We start from the raw sequence: 24,191 nt of genomic DNA, 5'->3' as shown, positions 1-24,191 counted from the left end.
CTTGGGGGATATCTATTCCCCTTCCCCTTTATAGACTTCTAACGTTTCCATTAAGATGAAGCCTCTCCTAAGCTAGCATTTTTTAAAAAGAAATTGTGTCATAAAAGAACAAAATTTACTTTGGAAGATAAATTCATTATTTTCTAATTAGGCATTCATTACATTGATTTTGAAGTAAAATCTGTCATCTTTGACTACATAGAATAACCATTGTTAACATTTTCCTATGTATAAAGTTTTTTCAAATGTATAAATAAGTGAAAATGTACAGTTAGCTACCTGGTTTTATCACTTAAAATTTAAGGGGAGTGTTTTTTATTCCTCTACCTCTTTCTTAGAGGTTGATGTGTTGGGGGTATCTTGGCACTTTCTATCACCTCTGTGGGGACCATCCACACACACTGCTAGAACTTAGGTTTCTGGTGACTTTAGGTATCGTTTCTGTGTTGGGGCTTACAAACTGCATTTCTGGTCCCTAAGGCTTTTTTGCATTCTTATAACCTGTCGGAATCTTTAAAGATGGCCTGTCGAAAATCTTTATGGGCTGTTTCACAGCCACCTCTTCATGTAAATCTCTGTTGCCCTCCGACTCCTTAGCATCACGTGCAGACTATTTGCAGACTTGGCATATTTCTCTCTCGTCATCTACTGTTCTACGTAGTTCTCTCCCATCACTTTCGGGCCTGTTTCCTAGATTCTGAACCCCTTCTTCCTTCACCTTGACCTAGTTACTCGGATGTCAGCTTTGACAGCCTGATCTCTTCTGGTAAACATTTTTGAATCATTTTTTGCTTTGAGACTGTGTCAAGTCCTCCAGTGTATCCAGTGATACCTTTTTCTAGTGGAGCATTTATGCTTTCGTAATGCATTTGTTAGGCTGAAGGCTTCTTATTCACGTCTTACTCTGGAATTCCCTAACACCTAACCTATTGCTTGCACTTGGTGGGAATGTAGTAAAAGTTGGTTGAATGAAAGAGCAGTATTGTGAAATGTTCCCAGTCTAATTAAATGTAATTAGTCTTCTGCAACACTTTTTAGTGTCTTTGGTTTTGGTATGTCATTGCATAAAGATTTACCCGATATTTGAGCATTTTCCTTTTTTTTTCTGCCACACTTGGGTTTCATAGTTTAGTGTTCAGAAAAAGTTTCCATTTAACTTTCTCATGGGAGACTCGGCTGAGTTTGACATGCCTAGGTCGTGCATCTGATTAGAATAACAGAACCAGGGTTATTATCCCGTCTCCTGGGTCCTGTTTTATTGCTCTCTTTAAGGCTTCTTATGGCTCTTATGAGAACTTCATAGAGGCTTTTTCTTTTTAAACTTATCTGCTCTCAGATTTAATGAGGGTTTAGTTAATAGTGTCTTCCTCTCCCTATACATGCTATTTAACCAGTAATAGTTTTGAAAAGAATTCTCTGACTTAACAACCTCCCCGGGGAGCCTGGTGGGCTTCCGTCTATGGGGTCGCACAGAGTCGGACAGGACTGAAGCAACTTAGTAGCAGCAACAACCTCCCCATATCTGTTTACTGAGCCATTGGTAGAGCTGGTGCTTAAGTACAACTTACTCCTAGTATTTTGCTGATGCCATGCTAAGGAACAGACCCTTGTCCACGAAGTGAGGTAGTTTTCTTTTGGCAGTTTCTGGCCTGTTGTCACTGTTGTCAGTGTCTGGCCCCTAAAAAGTGGTCCTTACTCCCACTCCATACTTCTCTAACCAGTCTTTTTCTGACTCTCTTGGTTCCTAAAGTATGTTTCCCAGGCACTGTGTTAGGCTTTGTTTTCTCTTCATTTTCTTCATCTCAAAACAACTGCAAAAATTACTGACAAATTTTACTTCTTGGTTAATATCTCTCAGATTCCAGTTGCTTCTTGCATATCCCATAAATCTGAGAGTGAGGCTTAGACAGCTCCACTACCTTATTAATCAGCTGATAAACAACTCTTTCCCCTTCTTCCATTGGAGTTCTGAGTTACTTCTCTGTTTGCAATTCTTGAAGACTGTCACTAGGCATAGTCCTAGTTCCGTAACATTTTTAGAATCTCTTGGTGACCCACAGCTCATTACCACTGCTGCAGTTAATCCAGGAATGAATTTTCTCTGACCTTCTCGCCACTCACTCACCTCACCCCACCCTGAAGTATCTTGTGAACAGGCACTTTCAGAGGAAGCCCAGGGGGCTTGTTTTTCCTGGCATTCTTAATGCTAACCACCTGTTGCAAATTGCATAGTCCTTAACATTCCCACCAATCCTGCCCCACTTTTTAAGGATCTGGTAGTGTCTTTTCTTGTAAATTCTCTGATGAAAAAAACTTGAAGGATCAGATGAAGGTCTTTTTGTAACTTTCTTTTAAAATTGTTCCAAGTTTAAATGGGGCCATTGGCTTTCCAACCTTTATCTGCTGCTGAAAAAACAGTGTAGTGCTGTTGACTGGGGAAGGTAGGCTCTTACCTTCTGGTGCAGTCCCAGAAAGATCCTGGGCATCAGTTAGAATTATTGTGTACAACCTCCCTGTTTCAGATTGATTTTTAAGGCTGCAGCTTTGATCAAGGTACTCCCCATACCCCAAAAGTATTTGGATCCCCACTGCTTTCAGATTTAAATCAGTTCCAGATAGCCTGGTGTTCCAGGTGTATTACATGTTGGCTTAGAACTATATTTCCAACCTTATATAATCTGTCATTGTGTACCGTACACCCCACATACCACTGTGTCATAGCCAAATGGCTATATCTAAGGCCCCTTGGCCTGGGGTGCCCTGCTCATTCCCTCTCCGTGCCATTCACTGCATTGTAAATTCTCCCCTGATTCCTGCATTGAGGGCCAGCTCTGCCACAAGCCTTCTCTGACTTGCCCAGGTGAAAAGGATACCACATTTATCATCTGTGACACCTAAAAACTTTGTGCCCTGGATCAGAGTTGTTTATATGTTGCTTCTAACCGGATGGTCTCACAGAGCAGGACTTGCAGGTGCATGTATAGCCCTGCAGCATCCAGCACATAGGAAACACTTAACTGCTTTTCTGATAAATTGTCGTTTAGTCAGTGTCCACTTGTGATTCACCTGTTCGTTGTGCTGAATGAAGTTGAGAGTATTATGGATTAATTGACATAGCTCCATACTGTGAAAGTCTTGTTTGTGGAGAAACTTGTTCATAATTCCCCTCAGCTCACCATGATTCTTTCTATTCCACTAAATTTCTAGTTCATTTTGAGTTTCCAGATAGGGCATTATAGTCAAAGTGAGCCTATGGGCATATGCATTTTTACTTGATAAGTTTAGAAGTTTACCAGTTCACTGAGGTAGACCTGCATTAGAATTCTACATCTCTAAATTAAAAGACGCTTATTCCTTGGAAGGAAAGTTATGACCAACCTAGATAGCATATTGAAAAGCAGAGACATTACTTTGCCAACAAAGGTTCGTCTAGTCAAGGCTATGGTTTTTCCTGTGGTCATGTATGGATGTGAGAGTTGGACTGTGAAGAAGGCTGAGCACCGAAGAATTGATGCTTTTGAACTGTGGTGTCAGAGAAGACTCTTGAGAGTCCCTTGGACTGTAAGGAGATACAACCAGTCCATTCTGAAGGAGATCAGCCCTGGGATTTCTTTGGAAGGAATGATGCTAAAGCTGAAACTCCAGTCCTTTGGCCACCTCATGTGAAGAGCTGACTCACTGGAAAAGACTCTGATGCTGGGAGGAACTGGGGGCAGGAGGAGAAGGGGACGACAGAGGATGAGATGGCTGGATGGCATCACTGACTCGATGGACGTGAGTCTGAGTGAACTCCGGGAGTTGGTGATGGACAGGGAGGCCTGGCGGGCTGCGATTCATGGGGTCGCAAAGAGTCGGACACGACTGAGCGACTGATCTGATCTGATCTGAAGCTTAGATAAGTCATTAAAAAAAATCTTTTGGTCTCAGTTTCTTCTTTAAGGGAAGAGTTGCGTGAGATAGTTTCAGGTGTCACTTTGGAATGAAAAACAAAGCCTTTTGAACTGGCGGCTGTAAACTTTTTCTTCAAAGGACCAGGTAATATTTTAGGCTCTGCCAGCCAGGCAGTGTCTGTTGCAGCTACTCACCTCTGCTATTAGTAGCTTGAAATGGCCTTAAACAATATGCAAACTAGTGGCCTAACTGTGTTTCAGTATTTTATTTACAAAAACAGGCAGCAGCTGAGATTTGCTGAGCTGCGCTTTAGAAGTTTGTGGTCAGTATAGGCTAATCCAAGAAAACTGAATGAGGTCTTAAATGTGAGAACTCTTGGCTTTGTTCTTTTCGTGTAACAAAAGTCACCTCATTATTTGAATTTTTACGGTGAGTAGTCAGTAAGTCCACTGCCATCCTCAGTTTCTTCCCTGAGTAATCACTGCTACCTGTAATACTTTTTAAAACATATGTGGCATATCCCCTTTGGATAAAAGTCTGACAGTTTCCTATAAAAGTAAATATACACGTACCCCATGCCCCAGCAGTTCTAGATATTTACCCAAGAGAAATGAAAACATATGTCCACAGAAATACATGAAAATATTCATAGTAGCTTCAAACTGGAAATAGCCCAGGTGTTCAGTAGAATGGATAAACAAACCAGTGTCCACATAGTGGACTACTACTCAACAGTCCAAAAAAAAGAACAAACTACAGATAATGGAAAACCTGAGTGAATCCCACTATTAGGCTAAGCAGAAAATAAGCTTTACTGATGAGAATGTACTATGTCATTTCATTTCTTTGAAATTCTAAATCAAGCGGTACTTACCTATGCTGGAAAAAAGCCTAGAACAGTGTTTGCCTCTAGGATGGGCCTGGGGATTGACTGGGAAGGGGCATGAGAGAACTTGATAGGGTGATGACAATGTTGTGTATCTTGATAGCAGTTTGTATCACAGAGGTGAATGCATTTGTCAAAAATCCATGTCATAGTACTTTGTAGAGTCATATATTTCACTGAATGTAATTTTTCCCTCAGTTTTAGTTAATATGCATATTGAAGTGTTCAGGGGTTAAGTGTACAAACATCTGCAACTTGAAATGCATAAAAAAAAGATGGTAATTATTGAATAGATAGATGAATATAGTAGATTGTCTACTTATGTAGAATCTGGGTGAGGTTTATACATGTTCACTTAATTCTTTTAAAAATTTTACTTGTTTAAATAAATATTATTACAAATTTAGCAATCTTTTATACACTGTTCCTGACCAGTTATCCCCAAGTATATTGAATAACCCATCATTTCCTCACTGATTTGAAATGCCAACTTTTTTACATGCATTTTACATGGATCCTTTCTTGGATATTGCGTTTTGTTACTAATCTATATCTTTGTTCCTTTGTCATTATCACACTATAATATGTAAGCTCTACGTAAGCATTTGTGAAATAAAATATAATGTGTGAGACTTGTGTAACTACTGGCTGTTCAGTTTTGGTGTCTGGAGAATTCTAGCCTTATAAATATTTAGGTAACGTATGGAGCATCCAAAAGAGATAGCTTATGTATAAAAAATCTATTTCTTGAAAATTGGGAGAACTAACTAAAACCATTTGGATGTGGTATCTCTTTTAAGAATAGAGCTCTGTTTATTGTTTTGTAAAAACTTCTGATTTGCAAATGTTTATTTTCTCACAAAATCATATATTTCATTTATTCTCAAGTTTTTGGGGGCTTCCCTGGTGGCGCAGAGGTTAAAGCGTCTGCCTGCAATGTGGGAGACCTGGGTTCGATCCCTGGGTCAGGAAGATCCCCTGGAGAAGGAAATGGCAACCCACTCCAGTATTCTTGCCTGGAGAATCCCATGGACAGCGGAGCTTGGTGGGCTACAGTCCACGGGTTGCAAAGAGTTGGACACGACTGAACGACTTCACTTTCTTTCACTTTCTTTACTAGTTGGAAACTGGTTTTATTGATCAAATTAAATGCGTTTGTTTCAATTAACTTGTGATACTATCTTAAATCTCTCTTACTTTCCCTTGAATTTATTTTAGTCTTGAATTTAAAACCTGACATTTTTGGTTAGTCTTGGGGTTTTTGTGAATTCATATAAAGCTATGGATTTTCCTTTGTGTTCTGCTTCGGCTGCATTATTGTTTTGTATTTTGAATATTTCATGTTTTGTTGTCTTTTTAATTCAAAGGTGTGTGTGTGTGTGTGTGTGTGTGTGTGTGTGTGTGTGTGTGTGTGTGTGTGTGTGTGTGTGTGTGTGTGTGTGTGTGTGTGTGTGTGTGTGTGTGTGTGTGTGTGTGTGTGTGTGTGTGTGTGTGTGTGTGTGTGTGTGTGTGTGTGTGTGTGTTGGGGGGAGGCGCAAAGTTATACTCACCTGGCTGCTCCTGCTGCGGAGTCATCTAATCTGTGGCCCAGAGCGCCCTCCTGTTCTCCATTTTGGTGAGCCAACTTGCTTTTTTCTAGGAGTCCTTCTCTGATGAAATCCTTTCCTTCCTCTTCCTGTTAGAGACAGTTAATTCTTTCTCTATGTTTATATGTCTGTTGCTTGTAACTGGACTCTTGGAGAACAGGAACAGATACCTTATTCCATGTAAATTTTTGTCACCTGAAGTAACGCAGAATGCTTGCATGATGCACTTCAGAGAAGAGGAGTTTTGATTGCAAAAGGTTGATTGCTTGAGGCTCCCAGGGAGAGCAGACCAGGTAAGGTGCCACATGGAGAGGTACTGGTCTGGGTGTTTCTCTTATTGGTAAGTTAATCTTAGGCAAATTATTTAATCTTGTTTAATATGTTTTATACTACCATATTTTTTTAAATAAATATATAAAATTTGAGTGTATATGTATATACACACATGTATTTTTAATAATATAAATAGTTCGAAGGCAAAAGAAGAACGGGCAGCACAGGATGAGATGGGTTAGATAGCATCACTGATTCAATGAACATGAATTTGAGAAACCTCCAGGAAATACTGGAAGATAGTGGAAGAGCCTGGTGTGCTGCAGTCCATGGGGTCACAGAGTCTGACCCGACTTAGCGACCTAACAACAGCAATGTGCTAATTAATTAGTTCAGTGAGGAACAAATGATTTTTAAACAAGTGGTCCTGGGACAGCAGGATATCGATATGCAAAACAATGTAACTGAATTCTTTCTTTGCTGTTGTTCAGTCACAGTGGTTTTGGAGCCCAAGAAAAGAAAATCTCTCACTGCTTCCACTTCCCCCACCCTCCAAGCCTATTTTATTTGTCATGAAATGGAAATGGTAAGACCAGATGCCATGAACTTAGTTTTTTGAATGTTGAATTTTAAGCCAGCTTTTTCACTCTCCCATTTTCATCCTCATCAATAAGGATTGATTCCTTATTCCTTCCATTCCTCTTCACTTCCTTCTCTTAGAGTGGTAATGTCTGAGGTTGTTGATATTTTCTCCTGGCGATCTTGATTCCAGCTTGTGCTTCTTCCAGCCTCGCATTTTGCATGATGCACTCTTCATATAAGTTAAATAAACAGGGTGACAGTATACAGCTTAGATGTACTCCTTGATGTACTTCCCACTTTGGAACCAGTCTGTTGTTCCATCCAGTTCTCACTGTTGCTTCTTGACCTGCACACAGGTTTCTCGGGAAGCAGGTAAGGTGGAATGGTATTATCATCTCTTAAAGAATTTTCCATGGTTTGTTGTGATCCACACAGTCAAAGGCTTTAGCATAGTCAGTGAAGCAGAAACAGATGTTTTTTCTGGAATTCTCTTGCTTTTTCTATGATCCAATGGATGTTGGCAATTTAATCTCTGGTTCCTCTGCCTTTTCTAAATCCAGCCTGTACATCTGGAAGTTCTTGGTTCCAGCTTGTACATCTGGAAGTTCTTGGCTCTCCCTTCTTCATACCATGTACAGAAATTAATACACAGTGGATCAAAGATCCAAACGAGCTAAAACTAAGAATTCTTAGAAGAAAACATAGCTACAGGTCTTGACTTTGGCTTAGGCAATGGTATCTTAGATATAATACCAAAAACCAAGCAACCAAGGAGAAAAGTAAATTAGACTTCCTTGTAATTAAGAACTTTTCTGCTTTAAGGGACACTCTCATGAAAGTGAACAGACAACCCACAGAATGAGGGGAAATAGTTGTACATCGTGTATATGACAAAAGGCTCATGTCTGTAATGTATGAAGAACTGTTAGAACTTACATAAAAAGGAAATTCAGTATAAAAATGGACCAACAGTCTGAATAGACAGTTCTCCAAAGAAGACACAAATGACCAATAAGCTCATGAAAAGATGCTCAACATCATTAGTCATTAGGGAAATGCAAGTTAACCCACTAGGAAGTATTGATAAAGATGTGAAGAAATTGGAATTCTGCCAGTGGGAACGTAGGATGTTACAGCTGCTTTGGAAGACTGTCTAGCACTTAACTCAAAATACTAAACAGTTACCATATGACCAAGCACTTCCACTCATAGTGAATGAAATGTGAATTATACCTCAATAAATAGCTCCTTATAAAAATTTAAACTTACAAAGGACTTTAAATTTGTACTTGTCCATATAATTGATTTTTTTAAAAAGTTATACCTGCCTTTGCTTTAAAAAAGGTTTTTTAAAACTGTAAGTGAAAGTGAAGTCGCTCAGTCGTGTCCCGACTCTTTGCGACACCGTGGACTGTAGCCTACCAGGCTCCTCCGTCCATGGGATTCTCCAGGCAAGAGTACTGGAGTGGGTTGCCATTTCCTTCTCCAGGGGATCTTCCCAACCCAGGGATCAAACCCTGGTCTCCCACATTGCAGGCAGATGCTTTAACCTCTGAGCCATCAGGGAAGCCCTTAAAAGCGTCTGCCTGCAATGCGGGAGACTCGGGTTCTATCCCTGGGTTGGGAAGATCCCCTGGAGAAGGAAATGGCAACCCACTCCAGTACTCTTGCCTGGAAAATTCCATGGACGGAGGAGCCTGGTAGGCTACAGTCCATAAAACTGTAAGCAGGTTGCTATTTTATTTACCCAGGGAAAATTGTTTCTTACCGAAATTCTCTGGGAATAAGGCATAGCCTTTCTGGTATCTAGATAACTAGGAAGTTTGAGCAAGAAGTAGGGAGTCAGATCACACAGTCTCAAAGTGTGTTGAACGAATGTGGATGTCCAGGCCTTGAAGCCTAATGACTTCCCTTGCTCACATTAACCAGCACTGAGGGGGGCGTGGCACATTTATTAGGTCCCCTCGGCCCTACCTGTAACTGAGCTATCGTGTCCTACTCTTTGTGACCCCATGGAGGGCTGTTCTGTCCATGGAATTCCCCAGGCAAGAATACTGGAGTGGGCAGCCATTCCCTTCTCCAGGGGATCTTCCCCGTCCCAGGGATCAAACCCAGGTCTCCTGCATTGCAGGCAGATTCTTTACCATCTGAGCCACCAGGGAAGCCCATTCCTTATCTAAGGTACCCTCAGTTTTATCCCTATCATTGTCAGGGATGCATCTGAGTAAACTAACTGCAAGATACCCCCATGTAAGAACAGCAGTTTATAACTTCTGTTTTTATTTTCCAGTTTTTTTTTTTTTTTTTTTTCCTTAGAGGAAGAAGATTAAGTTGATAAAAAGTTACTGGCATCCTTGTGAGTGGTCTTTCATATGTGGTTTTTATGAAAGTGAAAGTTAGTCATGTTTGACTCTTTGCGACCCCATGGACTCTATAGTCCATGGAATTCTCTAGGCCAGAGTGCTGGAGTGGGTAGCCTTTCCCTTCCCAGGGGATCTTCCCAACCCAGGGATCCAGCCCAGGTCTCCTGCTTTGCAGGGGATTCTTGACCAGCTGAGTCACAAGGGAAGCCCAAGAGTACTGGAGTGGTTAGCCTATCCTTTCTCCAGGGGATCTTCCCGACCCAGGAGTCGAACCAGGGTCTCCTGCATTACAGGTGGATTCTTACCAACTGAGCTATCAGGGAAGCCCGGATGTGGTGTTTATAAGTGAGGTTAATTTTAGTTTTTCAATGTTAAGTTTGGTTCTTGGCAATAGTATCTTATCAAGTAGGGGAAATTGGCTTCAGTGCTGGAAATCACTTATTTACTTGTTGTACACTGCCCACATTCACAATTGACTTAATGGCCACTAGTGTATGGCATCAGGTTTGGGACATGGCTGTTAATTTGTGTGTCTGTTTTTATGAACCTGACTGTATAGGGAGTTTTAACATTTTTGTTTGTGCTTGCTATGTGCTCATTTGCTTGTTGCTTTTATAAATTTCATTTACATTATTTTTCCTGGAAACTGAAAATCAAAATTGAAAATGGCATGATAAGAATACTTTTAGATGACTTTAAAGCACTGCTAAATAACTCTTAGCACTTCTGTATTAAACTTTTCCAGTTTACTATCAACTTCATCAGTTGACAAACTCCTGTGGCCTCCGACTGCCTGTTTTCGTTAAGTGACGTTTTATTGGAACACAGCCCCCACTCATTACGTTTATTTATTTGTGCTCTGGCCTGCTGTGTGGAGGAATGTATCTGTTAGTTCCTACAAAGAGCCAAATCTGAAAGAATGGCTTTTCCCTGTATCTCATTAAACCAGCTTTGGGCTTTACCTGTTTCGTTTTCCTTACAGTAAACTGATCACGGCTTTGAGGTTGGTTTTCCTCTGTTTTTCTGCAGCAGGATCGCTCTGTGTGGTAGGGAAGTGCTGCTGTCTGCGGTGAACGTACTGTGCTCCTTCCTTCTGTCCTTTCGCTCCCTATTTTGGCCTCCTGGTAATTGGGGCGGGGGAGGATGGGGAATGCCAGTCTGAATTAAGATGAAATTGCTTTAACTGTTTTCCCCTAACAGTTTTCTGGCCTGCAGGTAACAAATGAAAGTTATCTAGCTTTTGCCACAATTTGTTTGAGGTCACAGGGTCTTTTGAGCATCACAAGAATAAACTCCACAAAGAAAAATGGATGTATTCAGAAATGTATTCTTATAGAAATCTCAGAAGCTCTGAAGTTCATCTTTGCTGGGAATGGGTGAGGGTGAAGGGTCCATAGATCCTAGGGGAATGCCTCCTCTAGCCTTTCTTCAAGGACAAATATTAATAAGCAAGTTTATGTTAAGACTGGAAAATAAAGCTGATGTTAATTCAGCTTTGGGGAATTAAGTGTTCTTTACTGTTGCCATACCTGGGAATTAATTGAATATTTTTTGATCAGTTTTTAAATGTTCAAATGTAAATGTGTGACGTTAGCAATGTATTGTAGCATATAATCTTGATGGTGACCACTTACAATGTTAGATCTTTGACTACAGACATTTGAGAAGAATAATTCTAGATGTTCACAAAAGAAATCACTGGCTTGGGATAGATTTTAGTGTTTCCAGATTGTGAAGAAAAAAAGAAGGTTAGGCCCTTTATATGAAACTTGCGTGTGCCAGCTCTGGCTTCGTGCTTAGCAGTGGAGCTGTCAAGTCCCCTGGTCAGAGTGCCTGTTCTCATCTTGTCCTCTCTGCACTTCTGCATGAGGCTTCCACTCAGCCAGTATTTCCTAAACTTTATTCATTGATAACCATCTTCATGACTTGCCTTCTCTGCATGCTTCCTGGCTATTCTTTAAATCAACTCACTTTTCAAAACTCAAATTTATGCAGATAATTATTATGAAATACAGGGTTGATAATGCTCATTCTTTTGTTTCTCACATACACATGAAGGGGATTTATCCAACCTAAAATCATCTTTTTTCTGGAGGGCATCAAATTCATTTTGGGAAACACTCCCTTATGTGCTGGAATTTTCAAGCTCTGATCTTGAATTAGTATGATCTGTGGAAGCTGCTTGTATTTGGAAGTATCAGAGGAGAGGAGGGGATCACAGGATGGGTGGGTGCTGTCTGCTGAAATACCTCTTGCTTGGGCAAATTCATAATGTTTGGAATATGAAGATACTTGGCTGTGTGCATGGCAAAGCTTGGAATCCTAGCCTTGCGATGGTTGGTTTGTTTTTCCACCTTGGCTTCATTACACACAGACAAACACACACAATGTGTGTATCTTCAAGTTTTATGAGTTTTGTTTTCTTTTACAGGTTTGATCTTGCTCTTCTACCTAGTCTTTTATGGGTTCCTGGCTGCACTCTTTTCATTCACAATGTGGGCCATGCTTCAGACTCTGAATGATGAGGTTCCAAAATATCGTGACCAGATTCCTAGTCCAGGTAATTATGTTGTGATTATTATGGGTTCTAACAAAATTGGATTATATTTTATCTTCTCTGGAAGTCTGTATTATAGAGCAGGTAGGAGATGGTAAATTTCAGAGTCAAATAATGTGAAAGTTTTTATTTGTTTAATATTTACATGCTGATACAAAGACCTTTAATATGTACATGCTGATATAAAGACCTTTAATATTTACACAGTGATACAAAAACTTGGCTGATAAATCTTGAGTCTTTTGCCAAGGGTAAACAGAAATAAATATTGAGGGTTAAAGTAAAGCCACATTGATGAATATAGTTATAAGTGATGCTTATGAATATTGAGTAGCAGTTTCACTTTGCCCTGAGTAATTTACTTATATATATTTCAGCTCTAGCTTGGGTTAAAGCATTGGTCGCAGCACGCCAGGCCTCCCTGTCCATCACCAACTCCCGGAGTTCACTGAGACTCACGTCCATCGAGTTAGTGATGCCATCCAGCCATCTCATCCTCTGTCGTCCCCTTCTCCTCCTGCCCCCAATCCCTCCCAGCATCAGAGTCTTTTCCAGTGAGTCAACTCTTCACATGAGGTGGCCAAAGGACTGGAGTTTCAGCTTTAGCATCATTCCTTCCAAAGAAATCCCAGGGCTGATCTCCTTTAGAATGGACTGGTTGGATCTCCTTGCAGTCCAAGGGACTCTCAAGTGTCTTCTCCGACACCACAGTTCAAAAGCATCAATTCTTCGGTGCTCAGCCTTCTTCACAGTCCAACTCTCACATCCATACACGACCACAGGAAAAACCATAGCCTTGACTAGACGGACTTTTGTTGGCAAAGTAACGTCTCTGCTTTTCAATATGCTATCTAGGTTGGTCATAACTTTCCTTCCAAGGAGTAAGCGTCGTTTAATTTCATGGCTGCAGTCACCATCTGTAGTGGTTTTGGAGCCCAGAAAAATAAAGTCTGACACTTTCCACAAGTATTAAATAAGGATCTATTAATAGAGAATAAAATGAGTGTGCACTTAATATGTTTATTCTCTATTGATTGTCTTATGGGGAAAAAAATTCCTCTAGGATACTGGAGAATGTACTTTAGTACAGAAAAAAATCTTGACTGTAACACTTACTTAAATCACATTTTCTCCCTCCCATATTTCTTCTTTTTAAAGTTTGTATTTGAATGCCAGCTCTGCCTTCATTGTTGCATATGGGCCTTTTCCTCACGCTGCTGGCAGTTTTTATGGAAGTAGGTAACAGTAAGGCCCGGAGACCCAGTGTAGCTGATTCCCACAAATATGAACAACTTCCGGAGATTGCAGCAAAGGGATGGCTCTCCATGGAGGAGTACAGTTTGGCAGCAGGCAGAGTGGGCACACAAGTCAGGGAAGGTGGGAATCTGCAGGAGGTTTCTGTCCAGCACTGCTTCTGTTCCGGCTGTGATTTGCCCCCAAGGCTATTCTGAAGATATTTTTGGTTCTCACAACTGCAGGTGCGCTACTGGTGTTGCTGAACATCCCTGCAATGCATGAGAAACCCCCCCCCGCCCTCCCCACAAGAAAGACTCATCCAATCCAGAATGTCATTAGGACCACGGCTGAGGAACTCTAGTCTAGATCCTTGCTCACTGCATGGACTTCTCAGCCATAGCAGCAGCGAGAATGAACCAGTTTCCCCAACCAGTTTGTTCTAACGGCTTTTTTCCTTTGTCTGTAGCTGATTTTATCAAAATATCATGAATAACTCCGTTAATCTTTCTGACCATATATCTAGGACCAGCTCTATGCTGATTTTTTCCCTCATGTCTCATTATAGCCCTGTTTTCTTTGTCCCTACATGAATTCTAAGATAATTATTTCTCTTGCTGCCTTACTATTGAACATAAGCGGATATATTTCAGAAATATTGAACCATTTATAATTGCATGAATAATATAAGCAGTAAAATGTATTCAATATACGTTTTAAGTATACAGTTTTAAACTGAGTTCCTTAAATATAAAGAAAATGTTAAATGAATCAGAAGTTTATAGTTTTGCCATGGGATTTTAAATTATGTTGCCTCACAGGATGCAGAGATAAGCGCAGCACATTAATACAGCCATGCTGTGGGCATGTTCTTGTTGTTCATTCGTTGTGTCCTGCTCTTGGCGACCCGGTGGACTGCAGCACACCAGGCTTCCGGCTGTGGGCATGACCCCCAGAATACCTGATCCCTGAAGCCCTGATCTGTGTTTAAGTGTGCGTAGTTAGCTCCCAAAGAGAAGCTAAAGTTGTGATCATCTAAATCCAAGTGATCTGATATGTTGAAGTAGTAACTGAATTGGAGCTTTTTTGTGTACATATGGAATAAGACTTGCTCTGCCTTTTTGAAAATCATTGGGTAGCATCGGATTGAGTTTAACTCAAGAGCCTTGCAAATCAACACAGGCAAGCATTTAGGATTTGAAAGACATAGATTTGATCTAATATGAATTAGATGTCTGAGAAATTTTAATGAAAACTAAAATAGCCTTGGTTGTTGTTTATCTTTAGATTTAACGCAAGACTTATCTATAGTAACTGATGTATGGGGAATGTTTAGTGACTAGTGAAAATTTTAGGGTTTTTTTTATTTTAAGCCTTTTGTGCAAGACTTAAAGTAGATCTAATGCTTTTAAATCTAGGAAAGCTTAAAGTTGGAAGCCTGATTGTGTTTGTTGCACAAAAACATGCTTACATTTTCTGTTAATAAACTCATGCAGACATGTTCTAGAGACATGGTTGTTGATTGCTGATATGAAATTGTTGGTGGTTATATGCCAGTTCGGTATGAGAGAACTACATTTTAGTTACAGAGCAGTGTTTATTACTGAAAGAAGAATATTTAATTATAGATTTTAAATTGTATAGGTCTCTTTCGTTGAATAAGGTTTGCTTTCTTTATGAATGCTTCCATAGAGCTGTAATTTCAGTGACAGAAGGGCTTAGATTTTGATTTGCTAAAATTTTCTCCATATATTAACGACAAATTGGCAAACCCTAAAACACTGAATAGAAAATGAATGTAGAAAGTACAAAGTAAAATTTGTGTCTTTTCACTAAGGACCAGAGCAATTCTAAGATTTAGAGGTGGTTTCTAATTGGTTTTGTCTGAAGTGACTTTGAAGACTTTGGGATTCTTTCCTTTTAGATGTATTTTTGTAGTCAGACATAAGTGGGGAGTTCTTGGTGGTTCTCTGAATCTACCTGTGAACACAGTGTCCACATAATTTATTGAGACCTTCCTTTTTAGAGATAAGAGTGTAAGGAGAAGGAAAGAGAGAAGGAAATTTGCTGCAGTTAATTTCCCCCGTTTTCTCTTATCTCTATAGGACTTATGGTTTTTCCAAAACCAGTGTCAGCGTTGGATTTTTCATTCAGCCTGTCTGATGCAGAATCCTATCAAGGGTACATTGATGACCTTAAGAAATTTCTAAAGCGTAAGTATGATTTTTTAGGGTAAGGTAAAAGATTCTAGTTGTTATAGAAACTAGTACCAAATTATGATTACTTTTAAAAACATTGTTCTTAGAGTTTGTTCTGCCTTTTTCTCTCTCTTTCTGCTAAAGAGAGGACTGGGCAAGTAGAATTATGATTATTGATGAGGAATTTATGATTATTTTATATTCCAACTTCTGGAAAGTGTAGAGTTCTAAACCTAATGGGTAGTTGATTTGATTTTTTTTTTAAACTACCCTATATAAATACATGAGTAAGTTCATTGAGGCATAACATTTATACCTGCGTTAAATAGCATTTGACTAAAGAGCAAAACTATATTATAAATCTTGCCTCCTAAGTATTTGGGCCTTTGGATCCAAAGTAGTGCTTGTGTGAGAGTGAGGAATGGTGTTTTATCACTAAAAGAAGTCTTCCCAGTTGTTAGTTTTCCCAAGCTGCTGCTAAGTCACTTCAGTCGTGTCCAACTCTGTGCGACCCCATAGACAGCAGCCCACAAGGCTCCTCCGTCCCTGGGATTCTCCAGGCAAGAACACTGGAGTGGGTTGCCGTTTCCTTGTCCAGTGCATGAAAGTGAAAAGTGAAAGTGAAGTCGCTCAGTTGTGTCCGACTCTTAGTGACCCCATGGACTCCAGCCCACCAGGCTCCTCCGTCCCTGGTTACGGGTTTGTAAAGCTTTCGAATAGCCCAGTTTTCTCTGCGTTTTGCTTTCCCTAACTCTGTGGTATTAGCATTTGAATGAATAGGCAGCTCTTCCTCAGCCGCTCTCCCCTGCAGTTTGCTCCTTAGAATGTGTAGGACTCCATTGCCAAGATCACTGATGAAGCTCCGTATATCACCTTCTCGTTTGCTTGTGTAACTTGCCCTGACTATTTGTCTGCCTCTCGGGGACTTCCAGTTCACTGATCCCTTTATTTTATTCCAGTCTCTCCACTCTCAGCTTCTCTACTGGACAGGCTTATCAGTTCCATAGTTTTTCATTTCAATTTTATAGAAGCTAGTACTCTAAAATCCTTTGCCTCTTATTCCATTTGTATAAACTTGCAAGTCGAAGAAGCTATGTAATTCCTAGATGGATGAGCCCTTCCTTCGAGTCTGCCCTCTGAGGACTAAGTAAACTGTGAACACTTGATCACCTCCCTCAAATGGACCCAGTCTACTGCCTGGAAGACCTGCTGAAATTCTCTGAAGGGATTATTTCCAACCTCTACTCAAAACTAGCTCCTTAGCTCCCCCGACTCCCACCCCCCGCCTGTTAACTCACTTTCTTCGTATAATCTGGTTTCCTGATTCAAGAGAAAGTAGAAATACTCAAGTGGAAACTCCAGGTTTCTGCAACTGTGATATTCCTCTTGCTCTGACAAGGGAAGCTGCCCTTCCTCTTATCTGTGCCCACCTGTCCACTCTCACTGCCTCAGAAACATGGTGCTAATTACTGATCCTTCTCGTATATATGTTTAGCTTCTCTGTTGGATTCCTTCGGTCAACATGCAAAAATCCTCAACTCCCATCTTAAAAACCTTTTGATCCTGTACCTTCTAATAGCTACCTTGCTAAATCTCTTTCCTTTGATAGTTAAATATATACTTATTATTTAAATAGAGATGTTTTGTGAAAGTGTAATTCATGGTTTAAAAGACAAATAGTAAAGAAAGCCCTGTAATTAAAACAGTAGTTCCCTGCCCTACTCCATTCTAGCTGCAGTCCTTTGCTTTATTCAACAGAGGATGTGGTTTTTTTGTGTATGTTAAGCACTCTAATTTCCACCAGTGAACAAATGAAAATTTCCTGAGTTCCTGGAGTTTTTATAACCTAGTGGTGTGTTAGAAAGTAATAAGTGCTGTGGAGGAAAATAAAGCAGAGAAAGGAAATAGAGTTAAGAGAATCACAATTTTAAAGAGAGTGGCCTGGGAAGGCCTCGTTGAAAGGGGATGTTTGAGGAGAACTCTGAGAATGAGGGAACTAGCCGTGTAGCTGTCTAGCAGTAGGTGGGAAGGCCCTGAGGCTCATAAGGTCCAGTGTGTTACAAGTTTGTCATGGAAGCCAGAGGGGCTGGATGAAGTGAGTGGGGAGAATGTAGTAGGGGTTGAGGTCAGGGAGGCCTTAGAGGCTGTTGCTCAGTTCTTTGACTTTCACAGCAAACAAGATGGAAGTTCTTAAGCAGAAAATAACAACTCACACAGATTTTTAAAGGATCACTCAGGCTGTATTTTGAGACTAGATTCTAGGTGAGGAACCAAGGAGGCTAGTCAAAAGCCCATTGCAGTCACCCAGGTGAGTGGAGATCATGGCTTGGAATTGGAACATTGGAGGCTGTGAAAAATTATCTGATTGTGGATATATTTTCAACAGGAAATAACTTCATGCTTTCGAACTTTTTCTTACAAAACTTTTCTTCTTTACTTTTTTAATTGAAATTTTATTTGTTTGGCTACATTGGGTCTTAATTGTGGCGCACCAGCTCTCTCATTGTGGCACACAGGCTTAGTTGTTCCACAGCACGTGGGATCGTAGTTCCCCAACCAGGGATCAAAGCTGTGTCCCCTGCGCTGCAAGGTGGGTTCTTAACTTTTAGACCACCAGGGAAGTCCCCTACCACTTTTACATATTGTCTTTACTTCCTTTTATGTTAGATGAGGATTTAGCTCACATGCCTCAGATGTCCCCTTATTTTCAATTCAAAAGTAATTGAACTACTAAGTTGTTTTCATTATTGTTTGCCTTTTTATACTTGTCTTTACATAAGACTTTCATCTAACTCTTTTATTTGTATATTGTCATATGAGGTATTCTCTTAATCCTTTTTGCTGCAAACTCCTTCCTAAGTCTTTGCCGTTGCTGCAGTCTGCACTTGTTTCTGTTCAGGCATCCACCACCCAGCTATCATTTGGGGACTTCGTTTGATCATTTTTGAATTGGATTCACTGTTGCTTGGCTCCTGCTTTATTATTCTTTATTTACTTTCTAGTTTTGGTGGCATATGTTCTCAAATAACTTTGTAGGAAAAGATACATGAATACTGCTCCATGGTATATTTACCACTATACTAGTTAGCCATAAAAAGGAATGAAATCTTGCTGTTTGCAACAACGTGGGTGGGCCCTGAGGACATGATGCTATGTGAAATAGGTCAAACAGAGACACAACAACAAATGGTCTCACTTATGTGTGGAATATAAGAAACAGAACAAACAAGAAAACCAAACTCATAGATCCAAAAAAGACGTGGTCGCCAAGGGCAGCAGGAGGCGGAGGTGAAATGATGAAAGATGATCAGAAGGTCCAGTCTTCCAGTTATATGTGAATAAGCCCTGGGGATATGATACACAGCACAGTGACTGCTGTTGGCAATATTGTATTGTGTATTTGGAAGTTGCTAACAGAATAGATCTTAAAAGTCCTCATCACAAGAAAAAGAATTTGTAACTGTATGTGGGAGCAAGATATTAACTAGATTTACCATGGTGATTTCACAATGTATACAAATAATTTAAGCATTCATTGTGTTGTACACCTGAAACTAATGTTATATGTGGATTACATTTCAACTTATATTTCAGTTAAAAAATTTTAAATATACATGTAATTTAAGTTTTTAGTCCTTTCATTTCTGAAAGTGACTGCATTTTGCTTGTATTGTTTGTAGTTTAAATATAGAATTTTATCAATAGTTCCTTTGTATCTACCTTTTTCTGTTCAGCACTGTTTGTTTTTTGTTTTTGTGTTTGATTATATTGTCTTTGGTTCTAAAATTTTGTATTGGTGTCAGTCTCTAGTGTCATTTTGCGGAATACTGGATGGGGTCTTTCAGGATGAAGACTTGGGTCCTCCGGTTGAGGAAACTACTATTACTTGAAAATTTCCTCACCTCACTTTTCTGGTCCTCTTTCTAGAACTATTCTGTTAGTTGTTGGGTATTTGCTCTCTCATTTTCTGTTCTTATTTTATTATACTGGGGGGTTACTTTCATATCTTTAATGTTCATCATCCCCCTTCCCTTTTTTTAAACTTTGAATTGTCATTGTTGTTCTTAGGGATGCGTTTCTCATGTTTAGAAGATAGTCTCCTGTTAAAGGATACATTATCTTGGTTTTTTCCCCTATAAATACTAATTAGAACTTAACATTTTATCTAGTTCAGATCCCTTTCAGATGTCGTGTCCCCCCCCCCCCCCGTTTACCTACACCTCTTTATGTCTTCCTTTAGGCTTTCCTTGAAAATGTGGGGTTCTTTGGTTGCTCTCTCTGAGAAGATGACCTTTCTGTGCTCCCATCATGCCCAGCATAGGGACATCTTCGTATTCTGACCATTTATCATCCAACTCTTTGCACTTACCTAGGTTTTGTGTAGAAGTGGAAGTTGGCATCATACGAAAATGATCCTTGATGAACTGTACCAACAGAGTATATACAGGAGAGGCCCTTGGAGGCTACTGGTGTAGGCCTTGAATACTTTCTGCAGAATTGTGCCAGAAAAGTCAAAAAAGGAGTGATAAATGTCAGTGGCTCTTTTCTGTTGTAAAAGTTTACCCCCTTCCCCCTTCCCCCAATACCTAAGTCATTCTTGGCTTTTAAATTGGTACATGGTTCCAATGGTATCCTAATTTTTCGTAAATGAAGAAAGCAAAAATTTTAACCTTTTTTTTTTTTTTTTTTAAGGGGGAAAATCTGTATTCGATTACCCTGCTGAACCCCGGGGTCAGTCACTGCTCTGGGAACTAAGATCCCTCAAGCCTCATAGCATGACAAGCAGGCAAACAAACAAATTTTAAATAAATAGTTAAAATTAACTAACTGGGCTTCCCAGGTAGCTCAGTGGTAAAAAATACGCCTGCCAATGCAGGAGATGGAGGTTTGGTTCTTGGGTCAGGAAGATTCCCCTGGAGAAGGAAATAGCAACCCAGTCTTAATATTCTTGCTTGGAAAATCTCATGGCCAGAGGCGCCTGGTAGAGTCAGACATGACTTAGCAACTGAACGACAAAACTAAATGTGTTTACTTGGAAATTTTGGTTCCAGTTTTGGTTCAATTCATTTTAGGTGGCTTTTTTTCTGGTACCAGTTATCCCCACGCACTGACCATGAGGCGTTGTGATACCATGCCTTGACTGTTGATTAGTGAGTATCTTGCAGTGGCCTAAGCTCATTCAGGACAGAGACCACAGCAGACCTGCTTACTGCTGTGCCACCTTTTTGTCTTAACACCGTGCCAAGTGCACAACACACATTTGAAAACCACTGAGTTGTCTGCCTCTCCTTTCTTCCCCATCTCCAAGTTGTAACCATTTTGCTCCCCTGTCACTTTGAATCTGTCTCGTTACCTCAGCCTCTGCTGAAAACACCGTTTGGTAAGCTAACATTACCTCACATGGACCCTGTCACTGATTAGCTCTGTTGCAGTCCGTTTAGAATATAGGTTTAGAACATAGAATATAGATAGCTCCGTGTATCTTTAGGCCCTTCGGTTATGATTTTATTGAGCAATGTCTTCCCCACTACGATGTAAGTAAGCTCCGTAAGGGTGGCCGCCATGCCTTTTTATTTCCTCACCATTTTACCTTTTGGGCCAAGAACATGGAAAGCATTCAGATAATGTTGTAGCCATGGCTGGTGCCACCTAATGGTGACAAAAGAGATCCCTCTGTCATCCAGTTTGTATTGAAATTAAATAAACTGTAAAGCACTGGATAGCCGTTAGAAGTTAGAGGAACAGACTTCACGTTCTTGCCCTAAAATTTCCCAGTGCGTGGCCTGTTGTTTTTGTGTTGGAAGAATATTGTCCAAAGGGTGACACAGTTCTGGTTGTGTTTAAGGTCCTTTTTGACTGATCTATTCACACATACATATTTCCTTTTTAGCATATGGCTTAGAAGAACAGAAGAATCTCACAGATTGTACCAATGGAACCTTTTTTGAGCAGAAGGGTCCAGAATACACAGCATGTCAGTTTCCTCTTGCCTTACTTGAAGCATGCAGTGGTGTGGATGATCCCACGTTTGGCTACCAAGAAGGAAAGCCTTGTATTCTTGTGAAAATGAACAGAGTATGTACAAAATTTGCTGCTGCTGCTTTTTTCTAATTTCCTATTAAGCTGACAACTGTTTATTCAGTGCTATCTCATTTGGTGGTAGCTTATGTAAAAGGTTAGCAGTGGGTTCATAAGTTAGTCATAAATTAGGGAGTATCACAACTTCGGCTTTTCTCTTTTGGAGCTAGCTACACACACACACTTAAGTGTAGATCAGGACTTCAGGCATCAGGTATTCTGGGGGTTGTGCCCACAGCATGGTGGTATTAGTGTGCTGTGCTCATCTTCGCATCTGAACAGTAATGTAATTTAAAATCCCATGGCAGATCTGTGAACTTTGGGCTCATTTAACTTTTTCTGAATAGCTTTACAGTATACAACTATGTAATTAATAGTAAAAATACAGATAAAGTTGTATTAAAATGAGCCTATCCAGCATTATGCTATGTTGTCCAGAAGAAGTGCCTGAATTGTATAGCCACCAGCAAACCAAGAAGCTAATAATGTTCTCTATGTCTAAGTAATAGTGTCTTGGGGTCATTGGGCAAAAGGAAGATGCTTTCCTTGCATAATGAAGTGATCGCCTAACCCTGTGCCTTGCTACTGTCTAAATGTACTGCAGAGTTGTGTTCCAATCCAGGTAACCTGTTGATACCTGCATGGTCTCTCCTGAAGAGTGAAATCATTCCTGGTCATTTATTCAGAGAATAGGCAGGTTCCTGAACAGGTGCAGACCTCTCAGGGTCTTGAGTATACACATCACTGAAGTCAACATCCCTAATAAGACTGAAACTTGAGTCTTCTGAAGCTGGCACTGCTAGATAAGGAGTTTCCCTTAGGGAGAGCCAGCTAGATGCTTAGGTGTCCAGACTGGCTTCCCTCCAGTCTGTCCTTCCCTCCCTCTGTGGATGATGACAGTTCTCTGATTACCCCTTAGCACTGTAGAGATCATTCTGAAACATTGCCTGACACATGGTAGGCACTGTAAGAATTAAGGTTAAAGTGGAGGTGAAACTAAAGGCAAGGTAGGCGGGCAGCAAGTGGGAGCAATGTGAACAGCTATTTGAAGGGGACCCCTACTTTCCCTAGAAGTGCTAGGGAGCTCATACATACCACATACTGTTAAATAAAGTAGAAGTGGGTTTTCATAGTCCACACAAGAAATGATCTTCATGGTCATCCATAGTTGACTGAAGGGACTGAATGGTCCCATCTTTAAAATGGGTATCTGTGGAGAATTGATTCTAGGACTGCTGAGGACATCAAAATCTGGGGATGTACAAGTTCCTTCTATAAAGTGGTGCAGTTTGTGTATAACCTGTGCACATCCTCCTGTGTACTTAAAAGCATCTCTAGATTACTTACACTTAATCCAGTGTAGATGCTGTTTAAAATAGTTGTCAACACACAGGAAATTTGAGTGTTGCTTTGGAACTTTTTGGAATTTTTTTGCTCAAATGTTTTCAGTGTGTGATTGGTTGAATTCACAGGTGTGGAACCCGTGGGTAGGAAGGGCAAACTGTAATGTGAAATCAGGTGATCCAGCTTTTAAGGTTGATTGAATTTATTCTCTTTAACAGGAATGCCTTTTGTAATCATTGCCTCCTAGAAGTATCCTCGCAACACCTAGTTTAATGGAACACTTGTTCCCAATAGAAAACCAAGAGAAGAAGCTCTGGTTCCTTCTCCCACGGGGCCAAACTTCCAAGTTTATTTTCTTTGCCAGTATGTCCACTGAATAATGAGGGTCTGAGACTGTAGTTGCTGATGGAGGCAGAACTTGGCAGGGCTTGACAGGAAGATATTATAAGGCAAATGGGAATCAGTACTGAGATGCTACAAGGAGTGTAGGTGGGCATCAAATCCCAGTATAGTTTGTTCCAGTCATTGCAAGGACACAGATAGTTATTGCTCTTGAAATTATTATTTAGGCTGCAACACTACTTTTCTTTGGGGGAGAGTACTTATATTTTCTTATATTTTAAGGCATTCACATTAAAATGCATATAAATTATAAACTAAAATGCATATAAATTCAAGATGTCAAAAATCCTCACAAAATGCCTGGATAAATATCTGATCATTCACACAGTTAGTTATTTCAACTACATACATGAAAGTAGCTTCATTACATAGAGCTGAATGGTCCCATCTTTAAAATGGGATTCATTCAGTGTATGTGTTTTATAGATCTGATACAGTAGGGTTCTGTAGAAGCCTATGGAAACATGGTTGGGTGGTGACCTAACATTTTCATGAAGAACAGTTACTTCTTATATTATGCCTTTGCAGTGCTTATTTGCGTTAGTGATGTCTTAACATAAATAATGTAAAGATTTCTATTATTTTAAGGGGAGCAAAGTACAATAATACTGTGTTTCAGTCAATTTTTTGATGACTTAATTTTCTAAATTGCCCCAGTACTATAATGAGATAGATAATTGGTAAGATTATTATATTGAAAAGTCTATTCTATTCCTCTAAAATAAAATCAAAAGGCAAATGTAAAAGATGTTAAGGCAGTGGCTTCCCTCATAGCTCAGTTGGTAAAGAATCTGCCTG

The 24,191-nt window shown here is 40.0% G+C and overlaps 1 protein-coding gene across 2 annotated transcripts in view; it reads left to right on the top strand.

Annotated features, from left to right (window-relative positions):
• The window catches only part of ATP1B3 (ATPase Na+/K+ transporting subunit beta 3), a 46,786-nt gene that overhangs the window by 15,526 nt on the left and 7,069 nt on the right, over positions 1 to 24,191 (top strand). For both annotated transcript variants that reach the window (XM_024990053.2, NM_001035393.2), the window contains exons 2-4: positions 12,013 to 12,141; positions 15,477 to 15,584; positions 21,460 to 21,644. In XM_024990053.2, the coding sequence (XP_024845821.1) occupies positions 12,013 to 12,141; positions 15,477 to 15,584; positions 21,460 to 21,644 (422 nt within the window). The remainder of the gene's footprint in view (positions 1 to 12,012; positions 12,142 to 15,476; positions 15,585 to 21,459; positions 21,645 to 24,191) is intronic.

This window comes from Bos taurus, chromosome 1 (assembly GCF_002263795.3).
Source record: "Bos taurus isolate L1 Dominette 01449 registration number 42190680 breed Hereford chromosome 1, ARS-UCD2.0, whole genome shotgun sequence".
Taxonomy (NCBI): Eukaryota; Metazoa; Chordata; class Mammalia; order Artiodactyla; family Bovidae; genus Bos; species Bos taurus.
Note: the sequence above shows the minus strand (reverse complement) of the source record. Positions and strands in the feature narration are given on the sequence as shown.